General features: G+C 48.6%; 1 protein-coding gene across 4 annotated transcripts in view; it reads right to left on the reverse strand.

Moving 5' to 3' along the window:
- Positions 1–24,161, reverse strand: part of CRTAC1 (cartilage acidic protein 1) — a 136,378-nt gene that overhangs the window by 109,618 nt on the left and 2,599 nt on the right. For all 4 annotated transcript variants that reach the window (XM_032311974.1, XM_032311973.1, XM_032311972.1 and 1 more), the window contains exon 2: positions 7,050–7,249. In XM_032311974.1, the coding sequence (XP_032167865.1) occupies positions 7,050–7,240 (191 nt within the window). In that variant the 5' untranslated portion in view covers positions 7,241–7,249. The remainder of the gene's footprint in view (positions 1–7,049; positions 7,250–24,161) is intronic.

Raw genomic sequence — 24,161 nt, forward strand, 5'->3', positions numbered from 1 at the left:
ACTTCAGGAGGCTGGGGTGGGACAAGGAAGGCCTTCTGTCCAGCCCACCACTTAGAGAACTGGGGAGAAGACAGACTTCAAGGAAGGTGACTGGAGACGGGGCCTACATCCACTTTCTGAATGGATGAAAAACTCAGACTACTAAAAGTAGCTTTGCCTTTTTCAGCAGAGGCAATTTTAGGGTCTTAATTATATTACTATTTTGGAATGGCTTTTTATAAATATTCTTCACTATGTGAAAATCAGTTTTTTGTTAAAATGCTTTAAAAAAAAGAAATTAATTTTGAAACAAACAAACAACAAAATCCAAGGAAGCCTAAAGCTGTCTTTAACCTGGAGAGGACATTGATCCCTGGTTAAACAGACCCTCGTGCTACCTGTTGTTACAGCAGCAAAAGGAAACTGTCCTTCTAAATGCCCCCTCCAAGGCCTCGGTGATTCTCACCTGGGAGTGCTCTCCACCCTATCTGACTTCTGGAATGTTCGCATCTCTCCAGGGTACACGCTGCTCATAACCTCACCCTGTTTCAGTGTGTTGTCTCACCAAGGACAATGAGATCTTTAAAAGCCCAGAGTGCCTCTCCCCACCTCCAACCATCTAAGGCACGGAGTGTCAAACAGTGAATTAAGGTGGCTGGTCACTAAGGAACAAACTGTGTTTTAGGGATTCTTTCCCAAACCGCACATGTTCCTCACATGAGGGATTGTCATTGGTTAAAAATAATACTTCCGTGGAAGGTATACTTCCTTTATTCTTTTAAGTAATATGCTTGTATGTATTTATTTTAAGTCTATGAAATTATTAAAATAATACTATTAAAATTCTCTGAGGTAATGACCATCCTCTCTCTGAAAAATCACACCAAGAATCTGACGTCCTAGTTTCCTTTTGCTGCTGTAACAACTCACCACAGACTGAGCAGCATAACATGATACAAACTGATTATCTTACACTTCAGTCTGTTAGAATTCCGTCATTGGTTTGTGCTCAAATCAAAGTGTTGGCATGACTGTGCTCCCTTCTAGAAGCTCTAGGGGTAGATCTACTTTCTTACCTTCTCCAGCTTCTAGAGCCCACCCATATGCCTTGACCTGTGACCCTCCCTCTATCCTCAAAGTCAGGAAAGGTGAGTCTAGGTCCTTCTCACCTCGTATCACTGTGACCTCCTCTTCTGCTTCCCTTTTTCTAGTTTAAGGACCCTGTGATTCCATTGGGCCCACTCAGATAATCTGGGATCATCTCACTATCTTAAGGTCCTTAACTTAATCCCACCTGCACAGTCATGTTCATTGGCTGTGGGCATTGCAACCGGATATCTTTTGAAGGCCTTTATTCTGCCTACTACACCTTCTGTCCCCTCAGTCTGGTGGGGCATAGAGGGTGTCGCAACGGTTAACCATGAAGGGGCTTCAGAACCTTGGGCTGTCAGGAGAGCCTGTGAGCAGGCATGCAGGGTGGAATTTCTAGCCACTGCCTCTGGGAGAAGGAGTTCAGACGCAGCAATGAGACATCTCTGGAAAACCCGCCGCTAGTGCACAGCTAGTAACCTTTTTAGAAAAATTTTAAGAAAGTGTTTACAAGCCCCCATTCCTGCTCTGGCTCATGTCTCATTAGTATTCCAGATCAGGGGCAGTCCATGCTTACCCACAGCAGAGAAGCTGGCACCCCACAATCATTTCACCATGACGCCGACGACAATGACTCTCAGGGTGAGGGGTGAACCATTTAAGAAATATATTTTGTCGATGAGACTTTAGAGGAAGTCCTCTTAGCAGTTGGAATCAGAAAGTATTGAAGTTCCTCAGTCTGGTTTCTAACAGCGGCAGCTCCTTTTGTAGACACAGAATAGGCTTTGTCCTCCTTGGGACTATTAGATCTATACTGATCAGGTTCAGGCCCCGTGGTCTATGCGGCTGGACCCATATTAGGGGCTTGAAGAGCTGGCTGGATTCAATCATCCCCAAGCTTACCTTTTATTTCTAGGCTCTGAATAAACAAAAAGATGGAGATTGGAAACAATTTGGTCATGTTTACTAAGATCCAGAATGTACACAGCATTCCCAGTGTCTCCATAGCTTGGTATCTATCCCAGAAAAATATTTGCATATGTGGGTAAGGAGGTGCGCGGTTCAGCATTGTTTGCCATGGTCACAGATGAGGGACAGCTTAAATGTCACTCGAGGGGTGACAAAACAAATGTGGTACATCCACACTAAACAATTAAAAAAAAAGGCTAGGTCTATATATATATATGAACAATATACATACTATACAGTGAAAAAAAGTGAGTTTTGGAATAATATGTATCAGTTTGATTCTTCCAAAAATTATATATTTGCATGTAACAAAGAAAGTTCTAGAACTACAAACACCAAACTGAAAACAATTGTTATTCTGGGAGAGGACTGGGGTGTGCTTGAAGGAGGTTTGGGGGGTTGATAAAGATGGATTTTTTACTTTCATCTATATTGTGCAAATTTTTTGATGATAAAACACATATGAGTGTGATCACATTGTGAGATCTATTTTAAATTAAAAGAGAAAGGTAAACGGAACTGAATGAACTAATCTAACATTTTGAAGTTGTCAAAACTGATGGTCAAATCTATTAAAATGTTTTACAAAGCAACAATTAGCACAGGAAGTTCCAAACTATTTTTCCTATTTTGTTAAAAGTGTGTATGTGTATGTATGTACATATAGACTTATATGGACTACATATACCTACATATATTTACATGGATGCTACATCTACCTACCTATTATCTACCTATATACACTATAGGTATCTATATATACTTATAATAAAATGCATAAATCCTGCTTTGGTTAAACCATAGATAAATATCTCATTCTTTATCATTGTTCTTATTATTTATAGTGGCAAACATATCTCCTATATGATTATGATTAATCTGGTAATTGAATACAGTTTGCCTTTTAAATAATTCAATTAACTTTAGTAAATTAGAAAAGTTTTCTGACATAGTTGCAAAATTAAGGACAACATGAAACACTGTTTTACGGTATGAGCAACCCTTTAAATAAAATCCTTCCAAGTGTGAAGAATGCGTTAAGGTTTTATCAAATGAACGCTCTGTGCAGAAAAACTGATCTAAATTGTGATTTAAACTTTACAACCACCACAGTCTTTCCATTTGAGCAAAACTTCTGTTGGAAACTGAAAGTGGGGGGGGGGGGTGGCTATCTCAGACCTCTGGGGATATCCCAGGAAACAAAAGCTGCTCTGAAGGAATTGTGCAAGATTGACACCAACAGGAATTCCTTTCTAGACTACAGGAGACTGCAGATTGGGTGTTCAGTTCCACCGAGAAAAGGGGAAGCTACTGAGCTTTTTATTTACCCAGAGAACCAGTCCTGAAGACCCTCCATGGTCTGTGCGTGCGCGGATGTCTCGGGGGATGATCAAATCCTCCCCTCGACCCCTACAGGGAAGAGACTGTATGCAGACCACAATCGTGCACCTGCCGGTCAACAGATCAGCCCTCCATATGCGGAGGCACTCGTCCAGCTGTGGCGGAGGAACAGAGCCAGCCCATTCCCTCCCCCATCCCCGCAGAACAAAGGGCGGTCATTTTCTGCTCCTCCCAGAGTCAGATGCACGCACACGCCTTCCATCACAATTAACTCAAGAAACTGAAACACAACACAAACTCACCCGCAACATGCTCAAAATCAATGCCATCAATACCCAGAACGAGGATACCAAAAAAGCAAAAACAAAACAAACCTATTCAAAGAGTAAATACTCAAAGCAACAGGGCTCAAGTCAGACACACTACAAGGTCAACACATCTAAGACAAGTTCAAGTATGCGGCGCCTTATACAGTGAAGAGCTGGTCATTATCCCACGGGTCGCAAAGGTAAATGCCCTCAGGAACCAGCTAATGGGAAAGTCTATAAGATAATACAGAGTGGGCCTGCCATGAGCTGGACCGCAGGTGCCCCGGGGAAAGGGATTCACATTCAATTTTTACAAATTTCAACTCTCGCAGCATGATTCTTAAACAGAGTCTACAATCAAACAGCAACGGAAGTGGAGTTAAAATATGGGTATAGAGTAGATGACATAGAACAAGAGTCAAAGCCAGAAACGTGGCCAAGTCCACAGAGAATACAATGCAGAGCAGTGATCCTAGCTGTCATTATTTAAAAGAATGGTGACCAGGGCGCCTGGGTGGCTCAGTGGGTTAAAAGAATGGTGACCAGTAGGTATATACCTTTAAATGCAATGGCAAAGCGAAAGTTAAAAGAAATGGCTTATTAAACTCTAATATGAGGGATTCAGATTTGTCAAATAGATTCTTGACATAAGTAATTGAGCTAGATTACAAAAAGATTGCATACATTCTCTTGGAAGGCTTTAAATAAATGAAGCTTCTAAGAGCTATAGGTGTGGCCTTATTGGAAGGCAAAGGGGTGGACCAAATGACCTCCCAAGGTCCTGATTTAAATATGTCTATACAGTCAACCCTTGGTTATCCAGCCCAAAGAAGAAGACAGTGACAAATCATCCTAAGCTCAAGATAATAGAAAGTTATATTTGCCTTTGGAACGTATTTTGGTACTTAAATTAGAACGTGTCTTTCTGACGCTCTGAGAATTCACAATGCTTCACAACAGCCACACAGAAGGCATGACCTGGAGCTGGGAGACTGCCCAATTTCGCCATCCTGTCCTCCACGCAAGCCTTCTCTGCTGGGAGCCGGCAATATCATCTTGCTGAAGAACACTCGGCACCCCAAACTTCCACAGACAGGGCCTGCCTGGCTCAACCCTTCCCTGGGAGGTGACAGAAGGCTCTTTCCCTGCTCTCTGGCTGATGCAGGATGAGGACCACAAAGTGCCACAGGTCCCGTGGTCGGCAGCAAGCTAGCCCGGATTTATCTCTGTAAGGTGACTGCAAAGGATGGTCTAGTCTCCCTACCACTGAAGACACAGAAGTAAACTTCTTGAGTTCCTTGGAAGAGACAGAGGGAGGGACTTCATGGAAAAGGAAGATGAAATGAATGCTGAGTGCTTGGAAAGAAAGAACCTGCATACTCGGGAGATGCAGCGGCAACTGTGCGTGTCCAAGGTTGGGTGTGATGGAGAGCTGCACCTGAAGCCCATGTTTAAGGGGAAGGGCCAGTGTGGTAAGCTGTGGAGGGCTCAGGGTGTGGGAAGGATGGTTACCCCACCATCCTCTGTCCTCTGTCAATTCCCAGAGGCTACTGAGGGAGGCTGATGTCAACTAACAGAAGGCAGGACCAGCTAGGACATTTCAGACAGCCTCAAGGTCCTGGAAGAAGAGGCTCAGGGCTCTGGGAGGCAGAATTTGATGAGGTGGGCTGCTTCTTGGTCAGAGAGACACCAGACTGTCACAGCACTGAGCAACTGAGCACGGACAAGCTGCTCCAGTCACCTTGGGCAGCAAGGGTCATCACAACCCCTTCTGATGTTCCTTCTTCTGTCACACTCATTTCTTTAGTTTTTCCTTCAGACCCAGGACTGTGCTAATTTCAATGGGGCTATTTAATTTAAATGAAAAAAAAAATGAAAATTCAGTTCCTCAGTCAGAGCAGCCACATTTCAAGTGCTCATCCGCCCCCTGTGGCTAGTGGACACCGTATGGGACAGCCCCGACAGAGAATATCTACATCATTGCAGAAGGTTCCACTGGACAGGGCACTTATCCCGACTTCTAGAAGGTCTAGAATCGTGTACCTTCCACTCTTCACAGGATAGAAGAAATGAATAAATGGAAGAAGAAGCGTGCTTTACAAAGTATCTTTTCTACGCATCATCACGACCGATCCTCACCCCGTCCAGTGTAGTAGGTGGGGGTAAACTTCAATATGCCCATTTTACAGGTGAGACAAGTAGGCCCCACGGAGCTAAGGAACTCGCACAAGGTTTGCAACTGTTGCGGGGGGGGGGGGGGGGTATGGTTAGGATTAACACCAGGTCTTCCAGTTCCAAGGTCAGTGCTTTCCAGTGTTTCATGCAACTGCTACAAGCGATGCCACCTAACAGTGACTTTGTTTCACACTGTCATACAAGCTCGGCCTCCCAGAATGAAGAGGACAGGCCCTCGTGATTTTCTGGATTGACTGATTTTTGAAGTGATAACAAAACTTGGCACAACCGCAGTTTAGTAGCTCTAGTAGGGAGCCCTGGGGTTCAAATCCTGACCCACCCATGTCCCATTTAATTGATGAGGGCTGATCGCTTCCCACCCGGTTTCCTTTTCTCGTGTATGTACTTCACAGTGTTGTTAGGAGGCTTAAGGAAGACAGGGCCGGGGAAAGACTCAGCACGATGCCTGGCAACGAGGGCTCCAGAAATAACACTTATTGATGGTTTCTGGCAGAACTAACAGCACACTGGCACATGCAACACCTTTCTGTTTCTACAGATGCTCTATCGGAATCTCAGCAAGGAAAGGACTAATTCAAGGTCATGCGACTAGAAAGCTCTAGATCTACGGCATGAACTCAAGCTATCTGGACTCCGAATCCTATGCTTTTCTTACTACATGGTGTTGCTTCTTGGGAAAGAAGGGAGCAGTGGGCACCAAGGCATGCTTTAGAGGAAGTTTAGCTGTCCTGAATTTCCATCTTTTGCCCTTCTTTGAAAGGGATGATTATTGTCTTCCGAGTTTTACAGGAAATGCTGTGCAAAGGCCACTTTGAGCAGGACTTCTAGCATAATCGTCTCCTGTAAGCCCTTCCTACGTAGAGCTTCTACAATCCCACTTCTAAGTTAGTGTTACTTGTATGGAAAGAAGACTTAAAAACACGAAGAGCATGTCTTGAAGCAGAGCACTCAAATTCCCTCCCTGAAAAACCATTCAGCCTCCATCGTCTCACTGCCGTAGCAAAAGGCAAGGACATGGCCTTCCAGAGGCCCAGCGGAGCCCAGCCCAGACCTAGGAAGGAGACTACGTATTGTTGCAAACCGCTGGCTTTTGGTATTTTTTATTCAGCCTTATCACAGCAAAACCTGACTAATAGATCCATCAGACTCAGGGTGGGAGTCGCTTACCCTGCCACAACGATCTCAAAATCTCCATCATGGTCCACATCGGTGACTGCCACACCATAGTTGAGCTGGGTGGGGTTGCTGTCATAGTCAGGGGGCAGGACCGTGCTGGTGACTGCAGTGAACATGGGTTCAGCACGCTGAGACCCCTCCGTTGGGGGCAGAAACCGCAGCAGCAGCAGGAACAGTAACATCCTGAACACCTGCAACCAGAAGTTACAAATGTTACTGAAAGACCTCCTAACCAAGCAGCCTGGAGTAGGAGCACGAGTACCCCCTCTCCACACCCCTCCAGCCCTCATTCCTGGAGGACTTGGCCATTACTGAGGCTGCCACTTTTCTATAACATCTGCCCTGACCAGCATGTTTAAAACCACAGCCTGCTGGGGCACCTGGGTGACTCAGTGGGTTAAAGCCTCTGCCTTAGGCTCAGGTTGTGATCCCAGGGTCTTGGGATCAAGCCCAGCATCTGGGTCTCTGCTCACCCGGGACCCTGATTCTCCCCCACCCTCTCTCTCTCTCTGCATGCCTCTCTGCCTACTTGTGATCTCTGTCTGTCAAGTAAATAAAATAAAAACAAAAACAAAAAACTACAGCCTGCCTGCATCCCACCCGATCACCCTTTCCCTGCTCGGCTTCTTCTTTTTCTATCACTGTAAATCTACGTATTCACTATGCTTCCTGTTGTTTGTCTCCCTCTGCTAGAAGGTAAGCTCCACCGGGGCAAGGATCGATGGGTTTTGCTTTCTCAGGCACATCAAGCCAAGGACAGAGTCTGGTACAGAATAGGCACTCATCACACAGTTGTTGAGGGAAGGAAGGAAAGGAAGGAAGGTAGGAAGGAAGGGTTGAATATAAATACGTTGGCATCTCCCCTACTCCAAAAGAAAGATTGGGAGAGTGAAGAAGATAACCAGCCTCAGTCCCTAGTGGGAGTGAGACTCCCATGGGTATCCCGGTCTAGAACAATAGAGGCAGTGAAGGATTTTCCTTCTACGGGACACATCCCAGAGGTAGCCTGGAGGGAATCTGGGAACTGGCAGGTTCCTCTGGCCAGGGTCCCTCCCCAGGGTGGCTGGCCATCATCTCCAGATCAGGAAGCAGGCAGTTAGGGAACGTATTCCAGCAGGATCTGGCGGTGGCCCATCATTCACTTGGAGAAATTAAACCATTGTGTGCGTGTTTTATTATAAATTAATTATGTATAATCCGTTGTATAATTCATTATTATATCTCTAACATAACTCAGGGTGTTGCCGAGCAGCCTGGGGCCATGGGAGCTGGTGGCCGGAACCCAGGAGACTGATGAGAATGGCCAAGGAGGTGGAAGGACCCCACCCTGCCCCTGTGGGAGCTACAGATGGCCCACCCAGAGACTCTAACTGCAGGCCTGGAGGCCGAACTCCAGAATATTCTAAAGGCTCTGCTGGAACAAGTCCCAGGAACGCTGCTGCGCAGGTCCAGTCCTGCAGGCAAAGTGGTGCCTTCCTGCCTTCAGAAGGCAGCAGACCCCTTCTTGATGGAATTCTTCCCGCTGGCATGCCAGTGCGTCTGGCAGCTGAGAGCAAGGCTGAGTGAGGCTGATGTCTTAATGAACAGAAGATGCAAAGACTGACTCTCCATATGGAGACAGACGCTCCTGCCAACAAGGGAGCTTGCCTCCGTTCAGGACCCAGAAACCCAAATGGAGGGCTGGGAGCTGCCTTCACAGTCGGACACGAGTCAGAAGCCTCCCTAATGCCTTGCTGGTGAAGCTGGCGTGAGACCCAGGAGCAGCGTGCCCACCGCAGGACAGAAACTAACCTCGGCGAGCCTTCCTGGGAAGGAGGCTTTTGCACCGTGTTCATGAGACACATGTTGGGTGTTACACTAGCAGAGTGAGGTCAAGCCTAAATTACTGAGATGTCTGAACAAGACCATATCTTCTGGGCTGTCTAATCACTAAAGGCAAACACATCACTCTGAGAGTTAAGCAACTCGGCAGGAAGTTTGGTTGGATAAAGGAAACTTATAATTGGATTAATGAGCAGCTGGTGGTCAAATGAGAAGCTAAAGAGTATTTAATAACCAGCGGAGACATGCTGAAATGTAGGGTGGAGCTGAAGGTCACTGGTCTTTTCAAGGTATTTCTACCTCTATTGTAAGGACAGCAAATGAGTTTCAACTTGAGAGCCAGATCCAATTGATTGGCAGTGGATTGAAAGAGTACTGTGATCAGATTACAAGGTTTGCAATGGACAGAGAAAAGGAAAGTGACATTGGGTGTAACTTCTAGAAGCTACTTAGTCCCTCTGGCATCATACCTGTGATCTGGATCACTGACACCAGGGAGGGAGGTCCCATTGGGGTAATATGGGCAACCTTCTGTTTAGGTAATATCAGAATTCTGGAATAGGCTTCAGAAGCACATCACTACTGAAAAATACTGTATAATAACTATTTTTTCTTAGAATGACCACTTAATCAGGAAGCCTCAATGTTCTTTACAAGAGATTCATAACTTATAAAAGTGAACATCTGCTAAAAATTTTCTAATGAAGGTCATGAGGGGCAAGAACCATGATGCAGCCTGTTGATTTTTACCTTTTCTGTAAAAAGGTGAACTTAAAAAAAAAAAAGATTATTTATTTGAAAGAAGGAGACAGAGAGAACATGAGCATGAGTATGGGGAGAGGGGCAGAGGGAAAGAGAGAAGCAAATTCCCTTCTGGGCAAGGAGCCCAACACAGGGCTCAAACCAAGGACCCCAGGACCATGATCTGAGCTGAAGGCAGATGTATAACAGACTGAACCACCCAGGCTCCCCGCAAAGATGAACTTTTAATTAGGGGAGCCATATGAAAGAGGTAGCTACTCTGTGTTAACCATTTCCAGAAAAATAACCTAAAGCAAGATTAAAAAGAAGTAATAAATTTATGGGCTGATCTCCATTCAGCTTGGGGACCTTGAACAAGTCACAGCCTTGGTGGGTCCCAGCTTCTCTAAAATGAGAGTTTGGGACAGACATTAAGCGTCCTTTCCAGCTCTAAAATTCTACAATGAATTAAAGGATTTTTTTTTTTTTTAAAGAAGCAGACCTTCAGCAGTTTTTCTCCTCAGTGCCTTCTATAAACTTCAGACCAACCTGTGTGATTTTCCTCTACGAGCACATTAAACCTATTTTGAACAAAACAGCTTTTCGGCAGGGTTCTGCAGTAGTTCCCCCACAGAGGCCACGGCCAGAGAGGAATCAGCCATCATCATTGTGGAATCGAAATCACTCCACATGGGCAGATCAGTGGACGGCACCCCCAATGGGGCAGGGGCCGAGGGATACAGGGAGAACATGCACTTCACATGTTATTCTTCTGCTATGTCAAGGGCACTCCTTGCACCCACCTGGGCTGTTCTGAACCAGCTGTGAGTTAGAGGGGAAGCTGTGAGCCTGTCTTTGTGGCAGATCGGGGAACAATTATGGTAAAGAAACTCAGGAAAAGGTCTGGAAAATATCCACCGTATACTCTCAGGGCTCATGTGAAAGAAATCACGGAAGGGCTTCTCTGTACCTTGACTACTTAGGCTGGTTCCCAGACCAGGAGCCTCAATACCAGCTAGGAGTTTGTTAACAAGTAGGATCGTGGGCCCCACCCCAGACCTAATAAATAAGAATATGCATTTTAATAAAACTTCAGGTGATGTGAATGCACATTAAAGTCTGAGAAATACCACTCAGCTGGAGCTATACACTGGAATCACTTGGGGAGTTTTTTCTTTTTAAAAATACTGCTGTCTGATAATGATTTCTTGAATATGACACCAAAAGCACACAACAAAAGAAAATATAGATAAAAAGGATTATCTCAAAATTTAAAGCTTTTGTACATCAAAGAACACTGCAGACTGAGTGAAAAGGCAACCCACAGAATGAGAGAAAATATTTGCAAATCGTTTATCTGATAAGGGATTAATATCCAGAATATATAAAGAGTTCCTACAAATCAACAACAACAACAAAAAACACCCAATTAAAAATGGGCAAGGGTGATGCAACATGGGGGCTTAAGTGGGTGGAAGAAGAATCAATGAAACAAAATGGAATTGGGAGGGAGACAAACCATAAGTGACTCTTAATCTCACAAAACAAACTGAGGGTTGCTGGGGGGAGGGGGGTTGGGAGAAGGGGGTGGGATTATGGACATTGGGGAGGGTATGTGCTTTGGTGAGTGCTGTGAAGTGTGTAAACCTGGTGATTCACAGACCTGTACCCCTGGGGATAAAAATATATGTTTATAAAAAATAAAAAATTTAAAAAAAATGGGCAAGGGACTTGAATAGACATTTCTCCAAAGAAGGTATATACAAATGGCCAATAAATATGTAAAAAGATGCTCAACAACAGTAATAATTAGGGAAATGCAAATCGAAACTACAATAAGATACCACTCATATCCATTAGGATGGATATAGGAAAACAAAACAAAACAAACAAAAACACTAGAAAATTGCAGTCATTCCTGAAGATGTGGAGGACTAAGACCCTTGAGCACTACTGGCAGGAATGTAAAATGGCATAGCTATTGTGGAAATTCACTGTGCAAGAGTTCCTAAAAAACAAACAAACAACCCCCCCCCCCCCAATACAACGTCCATGTGATCTGGCAATCCCACTTCTGGGTTTACACTGGAAAGAAGTGAAAGAAGGGGCTCAAACAGATTCTTGTACACCCACGTTCAAAGCATCATTATTCACAAGAGCCAAAACGTGGAAGCCACCCAAGAGTCCTTCGACAGCTCAATGGTAAACAAGATGTGGTCTATACCTAGAATGGAATGCTATAACCTTTAAAAAGGAAGACAGTTCTGACACATGCTGTGACATGGATGAACCATGAAGACATTGTGCTGAGTGAAATAAGCCAGTCACAGAAGGACATCGACTCTGTAATGCGACTTAGATGCAGTACCCAGGGTAGTCCCATTCACAGACACAGAAAACAGAAGGGTGGTTGTTAGAGGCTGATGCAGGGAGGGAGGAGCAGGGAGTTAGTGTTTAATGGACACAGAGTTTCAGTGTGGAGATGGGTGGTGGGGACGGTTGCACACCCACGTGGATGTGTCCAATGTCACTGAACTGTACACTTAAAACATGGCTAACGTGGTAAATTTAGAGACCAGGTGTCTTGTCTCACACCAAGATAGTCTCACTTAACTGGCACAGGGGCACATCAGAGCTCTAAAAGCTCCCCCATGTGATTATAATATGTTGCAAAATTTAAGAAACACTGTTCTATACCAATGCTTCTCAGACTGTAATGTGTATGTGAATCATCCGGCAATCTTGTTCAATTGCAGCTTCTGATCCACTAGATCTGTATTAGGGTCCAACATTCTTGATTTCTAACAAGTTCCCAGGTGATGCTGGGGATACTGGTCTACAAGTTACGTGCTGAACAGTGAGGTTCTGCACTATAGCTCCCAGTCAAGAAACCGGGGTATATACTACAGAGAAGGGATGTGATTATTTCAGCAACCTGCTTCTCACTCTCTAGATCTAAGGAGCTGAAATCAATGGAGGGTTATGCAATCCTCAGAGATGCAGGTTCCTTTTACCCGTATACGCTCAAAGTCCTAGCTGTCTTCAGCTCCGAGTTAAATTACCATACTTAATATGAGGGGACAAAGAAGGATTCTGGTTCCAGTTTTTACCAGAAAGTGAGAAGAGGGTAAGGGTTGGAACTGGAGGGGTGGGGGTCAGGTCCAAGAGAAAAGGGATGGCTATCATCAAATGCCACAACCTAGAGAAAATGGGTTATGGGCAGGAATTAGCCGCTAAGACAGAGACGCTCACCAATGTGTTCTTAAAAACCATCATAGTGCCTGGTACTAGTTAGTGCTTAATTAATGTTTGTTAAATGTTGAATATGCCCAAATGATAATATGAATCAGCGGAAATGACTTGTCACTTGTCATAGAGTTATTTAAAAACTCTTCTTTGCCTAAAGCAAGGCTTCTCAAACTGTAACATGCTTACAAATCACCTGAAGGTCTTGGTGAAAATGCACATTCTGATTTGGTAGGTCTGCGGTGGGGCTCAGTTTCTGCACTCTCACAGGGCATCACACGAGGCCTCTGCAAACTTCACTTTTAGTAGCAAGGCTCTAGACCAAGGTTCTAAACCCCAGCTGGCCCACAGAACTCACCTGGGAGTATTTCAAAATACAACATGGCCCAGGTCCTTCACCCAGTTTCTTTTCTTTCTTTCTTTTTTTTTTTTTTAAAGATTTTATTCATTTGATAGACAGAGATCACAAGTAGGCAGAGGCAGGCAGAGAGAGAGGAGGAAGCAGGCTCCCCGCTGAGCAGAGAGCGCGACGAGGGGCTTGATCCCAGGACCCTGAGACCATGACCTGAGCCGAAGGCAGAGGCTCTAACCCACCGAGGTGCCCCCTTCACTCAGTTTCTGATTGAATTGATCTGGGGTGGGGCTCAGGTGCTGCATATTTCTAAAAGCTCCCCAGACGATGCTGATGGACAGCCTGGGCTGAGAACCACAGCCCTAGACTCACGGTCCTCAAGATCTGGGAGCGTAGGCTGCACTCAGCTTTAAAGTGAAAAATGTTTCTACTCCTCAAATGTCCTCAACCAGCTTATTGAAGTACCTGAAGAAAACCTCCTTCTAGCTAGAGAATGTCACCGGAAGAGGTGAGGTTGGGAGTTTGGGGAAGAAAGCAGAGCAGGCTGGGACTGCGTGAAGCGGAAGGGCCGCAGGCACCGGGAGTGACCTCACATTTTACATGGCTGACCTGAGAAACCTCCCGTCACACCACCGCGAACATCTGAATCTTTGGGGAGAGCGTGGAAAAGTTAAACATAGGATCAAAATGTAGGTTGAACTGAAAGTTTTTGTTTTCTTGAATGCTTGGGCATGACGCGCCTACTATGTTCTTGAGCCCGCTGAGTGCGCGGGGTCCGAGGTTAAGCACGTATGTGTGGAGGGGGGACATCCAGGGCCGAGCAGCCTGGAGAAGGTGAGGCTACGTACCAAAGGCAGAGCTTGGGCCAAGGGGCATAGGGCCAGAGCACCCAGAGCCTCGGTAAGGAACGTGAGCTGCTCCTGCAGGGGAGGTGTGGGGAGGAGGCTGGGAGGGGTCTGGCTTAACAAGGGGAAGGGATGCTAGGACTTGTGGTTCAGGCAGTGAGAAGACTGCTTTGTAATGATTTTAAGAAAGGATCCATAAGCAAACTTCTTGAACAGTCCTTAGTGGGATATAAAGAGAGGGGAGCCCCAAAGCGTGGAGCCAAGGACCTGGATTTGGAGCTCAAGTGTTCCCCCCCCCCCCGCCCCCGCAATCCCCATCAACTAGGTAGTGACCTTGGGCACGTTCCTCCAATGGTCAGCTCTTCAGTGTCATTAACGTGGGAAGCAGACGACGCACCAAGGTTTCAAGGGTTAGGTGAGCTCGCGGACACCTGTTGGGGGCCAGGCTGGGCTGCGCTCACTGCTTGCTCCCCGTATTGCTACACGGATAGTGTTGGGTCAGATAGTCTTTAGACACTGGCTGTGAGGCGGGTCACATGCAGCCAGACTCAGTCTTCTGTGGCCTTGGGACTTTCCTGAACTGGGTCTGAAAGCTGGTAACCAAGCAACCCAGATCTCGGAGTGGGGTCAGGCAGCTGTGGGGGGAAGCTTCCAGGGCAATTTCAGGGGCAAGCAGTTCCTTAGCAATTATCGAAAGAGCCAAGGACACCACCCCGAGCTCTCACAAAAGCAAGAGCCCTGAATGCTTCAGATGTTGAGAATGAGCCGGGAGCACAGACCTTTTCCAGACACTGTAGGGGGGCAGAGTCTCACTTGACAAAAGAGCCCCAAATGCTTCAGAAGTTAGAAATGAGCATGGAACACTGACCCTTTCCAGACACTGTAGGGGGGCAGCGGCTCTGGGGAGTAAGGCAGCCGTGGGAAAACTCTGTCCAGCAGAGGCCAAGCCCCACCCAGGAGTGACTGGAACCCAGGCATCTTTGGAGAAGGGCTACCAGAAGTTGTCTTGGTTCCTTTGCCCGCAGCAACAATCCCCGTGGACCCTGGGATCCTGTTCTCGGTGCTGGGGTCACAGGGAGAAACTTAGTCAACATGTGGGGTACCGGGGCGGGGGGGGCGGGGGGGCGGGGAGTTGGAGGTAAGAGCACAAAGAAATCACTAAGGGAGCTGGGGGCAGGGCAGAGACCCGACTGCTTCCGAAGAGGTAGGGGGTGTGGCCGCAAATTAAGCTGAAGGATCCTCAGAAGGCAGCTGGATAGGAGTGGCAGAAGGGAAGGGAGAGCATCCAGAGAGTAGACCCAGGGGTGTGGAGGACCCAGCGGTCACCCCAGCCTGCCCTTTTGGCACTCCCTATGCAAGGCCCTGATCCCTGGGTCAGGGGTGGGGAGGAAGCATTTATTTCCCACTCCTGAGGTTTGCTTCCAGAGGACCTTCCACTTGACTAGAGCATGGGTTCTCAGGTGGGGGCAATTTTGCTCCCCCTCCCCCCCCTCCCGGGATACCTGTCCACGTCTGGAGACAGTTCTGGTCCACAGAACCAGGGAAGGGAATACTACTGGCATTCAGAGGGTAGAATGCCAAACTTCATACAGTGCACAGAACAGCCAGCCAAACAAACAATTATCTAGCCCAAAGCATCAAGAGCGTGAGCTTGAGAAGCTCCAGGACCAGCGCCATATTCCTGGCCTCTCTCCTTCCCGAATCCTCCTCCTGAGGGCTGCAGCAGGGTCTCCCAGACTGCTCAGTGTGCAAGAACCATGCAGGAGAGCCCTTTCTGGACCTGCCTCCTGACAGAGGCCACTCTCCGCCACGAGCGGAGGCTCAGCCCCAGCACCCCCGCCACAGGGAGCCCACTCTGAAGCCAGGCCTTCCAAACAGCTGTATCGGTAATGAGGGTGCCCGAGACTTGCCTCTCTCCTCCCTTCTTCCTCCCCCTTTCTCTCCTTCGGTTGGTCCTGAATCTGAGTAGGGAATGGGGATGCTATTCACTGGGCCCTTTTGAACCCCAACACTGTCACTCATGTTGGAAATCTGGTGTCACAATGGGTTCTTGCATCTTCCTCCTTCCCCACAATCACTGGATCACCACGTCCATTGTGTTCCATGAATACTTCTCAAAAGTGCCCAGTCTTCCCAACCCCACTGCCGGCGATGCGCCCCTCTACACTTCCCCTGAACAGTGGCAATCAATACTTGCTAACTACCCCCTCCCTCTCACCTCACCCACTTCCACACGCCTGTTGGAGCTCCGTTTCTAATCTCAGAACTGATTCCCTCTCTCTTCCGCTTAATTCATGGGACTCTGGATACCAGGCAAACAAGTTTTCACTGCAATTTTGTGTAACAAGTCCTATATGAGGAGTGGGTAGTAATAGTGATGCTTGTCTACTTCCGACTGGGTGCCAGGGGCTACTCTCCTCCAGTCCTCACCGTAACCTTGTGAGGTGGGTTTTACTATGGACCCCATTCATAGATGAGGAGACTAAGGCATGGAGACGTTAAGTAACCTGCTGAAGGTCACAAAGCTAGGGCGTGGTGGAACCAGATTCTGTGTCTAAGTCCCCTGGCTCCGGAACTAGCGTTCTTGGACTCTCTGCTATAACGAACTTGTCTTAGAGCAGGTGAGATGGAAACCCAGTGGAAGGAGCAAACACCCCGCCCAGGGGAGCTGGGGGAGAGCCAAGAGAGGGGCGGCAGTGAGCTGACCGAGGGGACAAGGTAGAGGAAGTGTCCTCGGGCTAAGGGGACATCAGAGCATGTGGACAAGCAGCTTGTGTCATGCAGTGAGGCCCTGGGTGGTGGGAGCACGGGATGGGGCAGGACAACCTCTGGGAAAGAGGATGGAGAAGGGGGGTGGCCTGGTGAGCCCCAGCAGCCAGAGGTGGAGGGGTGTGTTAGAAAGACCGCTGTAGCCCTCGGGTGTGGAGAAGCCATGGCAGGATGCAGCTGGAAGCTGGGACTCCGGCTGGGAAGCAAACCCTGGGCCTGAGTGGGAGAGAAAGCTGGAGGTCTGGAGGTGCCCTTCCCTCGGCCATTACCCACTCCGTATCCCCGTGCACCCACACTGTAGCAGGCCCTGTGCCCAAGGCTGGGAGAACAGCTGGGAACAAAGGCCTTGCCCCGTGGCGTATATGCTCCGAGGCCTCAGTCTTGGGTGTCTCTCCACCTTGTCTCTGGCCAGGTCCTCTCTGCTTCTCCAAATGCTAGAATTTCTGCCCCTCCCTACCCCCAGGGGCCACCCGTCCTCTGCATCTTCCCCAGCACCCAGAAAATAGAAGGCTTCCTCTTCTCTCCCGCTACCTGGGGAAAGCGCCACGTGCTGCCGGCAGCTGCACTCCCAGACAGAGAGCAGACTGGCTCCTGCACCAGAGAAGGCAGGTGGAAACTCGGGGCCCCCGGGAAGGAGGTGCCCCGGAGACCAGCAGGCTAATGAAACTGGGTTACCGTGAGCGAGCGCACAAATGGCATCTCCCAGCCCTGTGCACCAGGTGCAGTGGCTCCTGCTCGAGCATCACGAACTGCCGAGACTTCCCTGTCTGTGGAAGGGGCAACAATAAGAAATGATGCCCGTTCCGTGCTGAGCGTGGTGCCCGGCCAACAGGAGGTCCGTCTGTGGCAGGGGAGGGCAACAGCGATCGCGCTAAGACCACGGCCAACGGCTGTCTGTGGGCCAGAGGAACGCAGCTCAGGACGGGGCACCCGGGCCCACTAGGGACTCCCCTTCCAGGAGTAGGGGCCAGAAACTGGATGGAACACTTGAGACTGTCAGACTTCAAGGAATAGGCTTGCTTCCATGACTCATTTGTCTGGGGAGCCCAGTGGAGCTTGCTGACTTCTTCAGCGCTGCTTTCCCAACACAAGACTCCTCAATTTCCTGACTTCCACCCATGCATACTCAGTCAGGACACGCCCAGGGGCCAGGTTGGAAGGGACACCTGAGGCCTGACTCCTGACCTCCGGGAGCTCATGGTCTACCGGCGGTGAGACCCATACACAGGGAGAAGCTCAGAACAGCAAGACGGCTGAAGGGCAGGTGCAGCCCGTGGCGGGGGAGGGAGGTGGCTAGTGACGCGGGGGTAAGGGCAGGAGCGAAGGAGAATGGAGATTCCACGGGAGCTGCATTCCATGTGGATCATGGAGTGGCTGTGACACAGCTTTAGTGGACACGGCAAACGTGGGGGTTGCTGGAATGCAGTGTCCAGGGTGTGGGCGCAGGGTGTGGGAGAAGGCAGAGGCGGCCACTGGGGCCTGTAGGGCTGGCCCGATATGCCAGGGCAAGGAGCCTGGAGTCACATCACAGAAGAGGGTTTGAAGTGGGCTGCGACATGATCACATGGTCAGCCACGCACCGCAGGAAGAGCGTTTCAGGTTTGGGGCAGCAGGCTGCAGGACAGACAGACGGTGCTTCTGAAGAGCGAGTGAAAGTCTCACAGAAGGGATGTGGGCATCCTGGGGCAGCAGAGTGGCGTGGCACTGGATGACCTCCCAAATGCTTTTCCAGGCCTAAGAGTCTATGGGTCAGGGTTTGTTGCCTTTTTCCCCTCTAAGTCACTTCAAATGCATTAACAGACCTTGCTATTTAGAAGCATGCCCCTGGGAATCTTCCTGTGAAGTAGTGATTCACTCCCTAGTCTGTCTTCAGTGGAAATCCGAATTATCCTCTCTTCTCTCAGCTTAGAGTGAGGCAAACCTGCCCTGTGCTTCCTTGCAGTAGCCTGGTGGGAAGGAGAGAGCACGCAGAGAGAGAGAAAGAGGAAGAGAACCTGGGCTTTGCTCGGGGCTCGGAGCTGGCCACCATCTCACAGGGTGGGCCCTGCCTGGGCTCCCCAACCCCTGCCTGGGCAGCGGGACCTCGAGGTTTCTGGAACCTGCTGGGAAGAAGGAGCCAGAAGGAGAAGTGGCCTTGCTGATCCAGGCCAGTTTGGAGATCCACTGTCATACCTAGAGCCACCTCTGGCCCAGAATGGCCACCTACATTCTCCTGTTAATCCTCCTAAGTACCCAATGAGCTCTTGCTCGTGCCAAGCACGCTAAGCATGGAGTTCACGGTGAGAATGAAAGACACAGGGCTTTCCTGACACTGCTTACAAGGCAGTGTTTCTTCTCAGGGATTCTTGTGTCCCTACTTGCCAAAACCTCCTTGGACATACACAGCTTCTCTGTTGAGAGGTGCATGGTTACGATCTCTGAGGAAGAGTCTGTTCCTAGAGACCAGGATGAAAGGGAATGTGACATCCCTTCGACAGCATGTCTGCAAGAGACAGAAAGCTCCTCTGTTATAGGGACGGAGTGGGGTGTAACCTTGATCCTCTAAGGAGAGACTCAAGTGACTTCCTACCTCCAATCCTGAGCACACAGAGGGCAAGACCAGAGATGGGCCTTCAGTGAAAAGCACCAACAGAGGCTGCTCCTGCCAATCTTTTTTTTTTTTTTTTTTTAAGATTTTATTTATTTGTCAGAGAGAGGGAGAGAGAGCGAGCACAGGCAGACAGAATGGCAGGCAGAGGCAGAGGGAGAAGCAGGCTCCCTGCCGAGCAAGGAGCCTGATGTGGGACTCGATCCCAGGAGGCTGGGATCATGACCTGAGCCGAAGGCAGCCGCTTAACCAACTGAGCCACCCAGGCGTCCCTGCTCCTGCCAATCTTTCAAGAACTCCTCTGCCCATGCAGGCTGGGATCGGGCTCCCAGCCCTGTTCCCCATCTAGACAGCTGAACCAGGATTTGTCTGACATGAGGGGTCCTCATGGACAGACATCAAAACAGGGTATGGCAGGGATGCCGAGGGAGAACCTCCACTTGGGGGGCTGTTCTCCAGGCAGGTGGACGTTGCCGTTAGGGAGGAAGTCCCTGCAGTCCCTCCCCTGGTCAACGGGACAGCCTGAGCTTAGCAGTGATTCCCGTGACCTTGTCACTGTACTGGGTGAAAACAAAGATAACAGTAACTAGAAACAACGGGAAGGGTCATTTTATACACACTCTGCACTTGCAATTCTTCGGTGGCTAATTAAAGTAATATGTCAAAATGTCCCTTGGAAGAGATCTTTAAGAATATGTCTGTTAAGTAAACAAGGTTTTACTAATTAATGACTCGCCTTTCCATCCCTCCGTGAAGTTCCTTGCAGAACTTCCCTGTGCCAAGAGGGTTGAGCAGGAAAGAGTGAAGTTGCCACCTCCCCTTTCCGGAGGGAGTGGGGACAAATCCAATCGGTTGTCATTTGTGGTGATATCAGTATCTCCTCCGGATGTTGATCAGATTTCCTGGGCTGGAACCAACTTACAGGGCGAGGGTACTGGAATTATTCCAAGAAGAAAAGGCTTTGCTTCTTATGAAGCCAACATGATTTCTTTCAAGGAAAATTTTTATCTTTTTTTTAAAAAAAGTGGCTAGGGTTTTTGAAGGGCAAATCTTTGGACTTTACTCTAAAGGTAATGATTATGATATACTTATTTGCTAAGATCACCTTTCCCCCTCCCCCAGCCACACACACACACACACACACACACACACACATGCACACACACTCAGAGAGGCATGCGGGTTGAGGGGACGAGGCACCCAATATTACACAATGAGTCAGTGGCACAGCCAGAAATAGAACTTTCCAAACTCCCGAATTCTTAATAATAGCAATATTAATAATAGTCTCTTTATAATTTTCCAAGTGTTTTCACAGCTCCCATTTGATCTTCACAACATCTTTGAGAGTTTGGGTAAGCTGGTCTCAGCAAATAGGAGATCTGAGTTCCAGACGAGCTTAGCCGCTAGCTTGCTGTAGGACCCTCACTAAGTCTTTTCCACCTCTGTGGGTCCTAGTGTCCTGAGCTGTGAAATGGGAGAGCAGGATGAGGACACTTCTGAAGTCCCTCCCACCTCCAGTGTGCTCCGATTCTGTGTGGCGATGCTCCAGCCCCGGTTTCTCAGCCCTGACACTATTGACATATTAGGGCAATTTTTCACTGGGGGCTGTCTTATGTATGGTAGGATGTTCAGCCTCATCCCTGGCCTTGCCCCACTAGATGTTACTAGCCTTCCGTAGCCCAGTGGTGACAACCAAAGATGTCTCCAGACACCGCCAAATGACTGGGGGGCAACGTAGGCCCTCTGGTCATTGCCAAAGGATTTCAATAAGGTCAAGATCATGAGTGGTTCAGCAGCAAAATGTCTTCCTGTCCCCAAGCCCTTCACACCACTCTGTCTACGTTTCCAATGCGGCCTCCAAGTCCTTTGCTGCTTCTCATTTCTTAAATGCCCTAAGTGATCCAGGGTGTGTTGGGTGTGATAATGAACCAATTGATTTCATACTTTTTCCTAAGCAGAGTTCACAGGTTTATGTCCCCTAAGCAACCAGCCAGGCTCCCCAGAAATCCCTCACCGAGCCCTGGCTGGCCTGGAAGCCTGTATCTGCAGCCTGCAGGAGGCTGAGGAAGCATGGATTTGTCAGCACTCTTAAATCACTGGGCTCCGAGGAAGGCTTCTCCCAGCACAAAGATCCTTCCTTAGGAATCAATAGCTCAGGGCCCTTCATCACATTCAGAATTATCCTGGGACCTGTAAAATTTCTTTTCCCCAAGTATGGCAGAACCCCCAAATGAAAACCCTAGGGTGGGGGAGGGGAGAAGGCAAGGAGGGAGCCCTGCTGGGGAGGCCTTGTCCATCAGTTCAGATGTTGCTTTGAGCAGGGACCTATGTGCAAATCTGGACACTCAGCCTCGCTTGCTTGGAAAAGGAAGACTCAGTGTGGTTCCCAGTGATCCTGCAATAATATCTTCTTCCAGCTGAATACCTCCTTACATATTGCTAAGGGCAGAGGCATGTTAAAGACTGTCTTCCTTGATCTTCACTATCCTACCCTTATCACAGGGTTGTCAGTTTCACCGTTTTACAAAGGAGGAAACTGAGGCATGCAAAGGTTAAGCGGTTTGCCAAAGGTCTCTAAGCCAGTGAGTGGGGGAGCCAGATTCTAAGCCTGTGTCCTTCCTACTACACTGGGCTGCCTTCCCAATGAGAGTAGGGGAAGTAAGAGTCAGCCACCTAGTGGGGCTCATGAAAAGGGTGACTTCTTGTTTCTCAGGGTCTAATGCCACTTCTCAAATTCTGTGTCCTCTTCTCATTCAACAAAACACCAGAGAGCTTGTGCTTTAGCCATATTTCATGTAATTACATTCCTCTCCTTATCCAGACCAGAACAAGCCCTGGGAATGCAGGCACATTTCTTCAGCTAGAGCCAGGAGCTGGCACAGACCCCAAGCGCACTCTCTCAGAACCCCACTTCCTAAAGGAGGGGGCTGTTGTTCTCTGGTGGTCCACGTAATCTTACTACCTTCCTCCTCCCCCTGAAGACTAAGACCCAACTTGCCTGTGAGTCTGAAGGAGGAGAGGAAACTCAAGCATCTTCCCCAGCAACAAGCATCCCTTGGGTGAGCTTTAGGGACAGAAGAGGATCTGGCTCTCAGAATTCTGGCTTGGCAGCACTCGTTCCTCCTGAGGGTCGCCACTGAGTCGGCCAAGGCTCTGAGGGGACCCCAGAGGAGCTCTATGCCGTGTGCAAAGGAACAGAGTGGGGAGAGGAAATGGAAGGGTGGTCCACAGGCCACTCATCAAGTCTCCTGCCCAGGGCCCAGCTCAGATGTCGACAGTCACACTCACAGACCAAAAAAAGAGCAGGGGAAATGGCAGTATCTTCCAGGTCACCCAAGAAGCCCTAATACAAGGATTCTGCAAAAACAGAACGTCCTAGCACTCTGCCCTTGAGCTGGGAGTGGCAAAGATGGGGAAATGGGCAAATAATGGTTGGGAACTCTCCACTTTATCCAGGATCTGAGTACTGGGGGTGCCAGAGGCAGCGTGGGATGCAGGACTGGGAAAGCCTACGCTGGCATGCCCTCGTGAGAGAAAGGAAGCGCTCTGGCCTGGCTTCCAAGACCACAGCGAGGGACTGGGCTCTTCTGATGCCTGCATGCATGGACTGAGAACCAGAGTTGCTTTCTTTCTGCCTAAAAGACTGCTTGGAATAACGAGATAAGATAGTGGAAGGAAGGGAAAAAGCAATTCAGAATTTCTATTACCTGTATATGTACATTACAAGAACTTTACCTGCTCCTCGCTCTGAATAATTGATTCCAAGAAAATTTCCCCAAATTTACTAAATTTATTAATTTGCCAATGTCAGCAATTACGAGTACATAGTGTGCTGAGAACACACGTCCATCTTCATGGTAAAGAAGAAGCAGGTCACAGGATTGGAAAGAGCTCTGCGTAGGGAGCTGGGAATCCTGAGACCTAGTCCAATGTCTTCCACCAAATAGCCATGTGACCTTGGGCCACACACTGGTTCTGACTGGGCTTCAGCTTTCTCATCTGTAAATTAGGCATGCATTTGAGTGTTGGGGAAGGGATGAGGTTGGACTAGAAGCTCTTCGAGGATCCTCCCTTCTAGGATCCTCCCTTCTAGCCCTAAAGTTCTTGGACTCCATGGGCACATAAGGAGTTCAAAGGACCCACCAGAACCAAGCGCAAAGGAATGGTCTCAGAGAGCAGGTGGGACTGAGCACCAGCTCTTTCCCTGAAATGTTGTGTGTGCACCTGCCCCGTTGCACCTGAGATCACAAGGAATAGCTGACATCCAGGAAACCCGTGGTAGCAGGGCTCTCCTCATGAAGGTGAGGGTTGGGGGCTGTGGTCAGTGAAGGGCAAGAAGTGGGAAAGTCAGTGGTCTCCAGCTGGGTGCCTTTGGCGCCCCCTACTGGACACCAGTGAGCCTGCTCCACCTTTAACCTTGATCACCTCGGCAGGCAGCCAGAAGATTGAGAACAGGAGACTGTCATAAGCACTTTCATAGTACTGCCTTTGTGGTCCATGGTCCTCTCTCCACAACCGTCTAGGTTTGACTCCCTAGAATGACACAGGCGTTTGGTCCACACATTCACAGGGGCACTCCTGTGCAGCGAAAGGACGTCTTAAGCAAACACCAATGTCCCAAATAATAAACATCAGGGTTTAGAACGCCAGGTGCAACCTGGCGTTGGAGAGAAGGGAAGAAAGATGGGAAGAAGGGAAGAAGATGGAGAGAAGGGAAGAAAGAGCAACAAGCAGGTATC

The sequence above is a fragment of the Mustela erminea genome, chromosome 14, assembly GCF_009829155.1.
Source record: "Mustela erminea isolate mMusErm1 chromosome 14, mMusErm1.Pri, whole genome shotgun sequence".
NCBI lineage: Eukaryota > Metazoa > Chordata > Mammalia > Carnivora > Mustelidae > Mustela > Mustela erminea.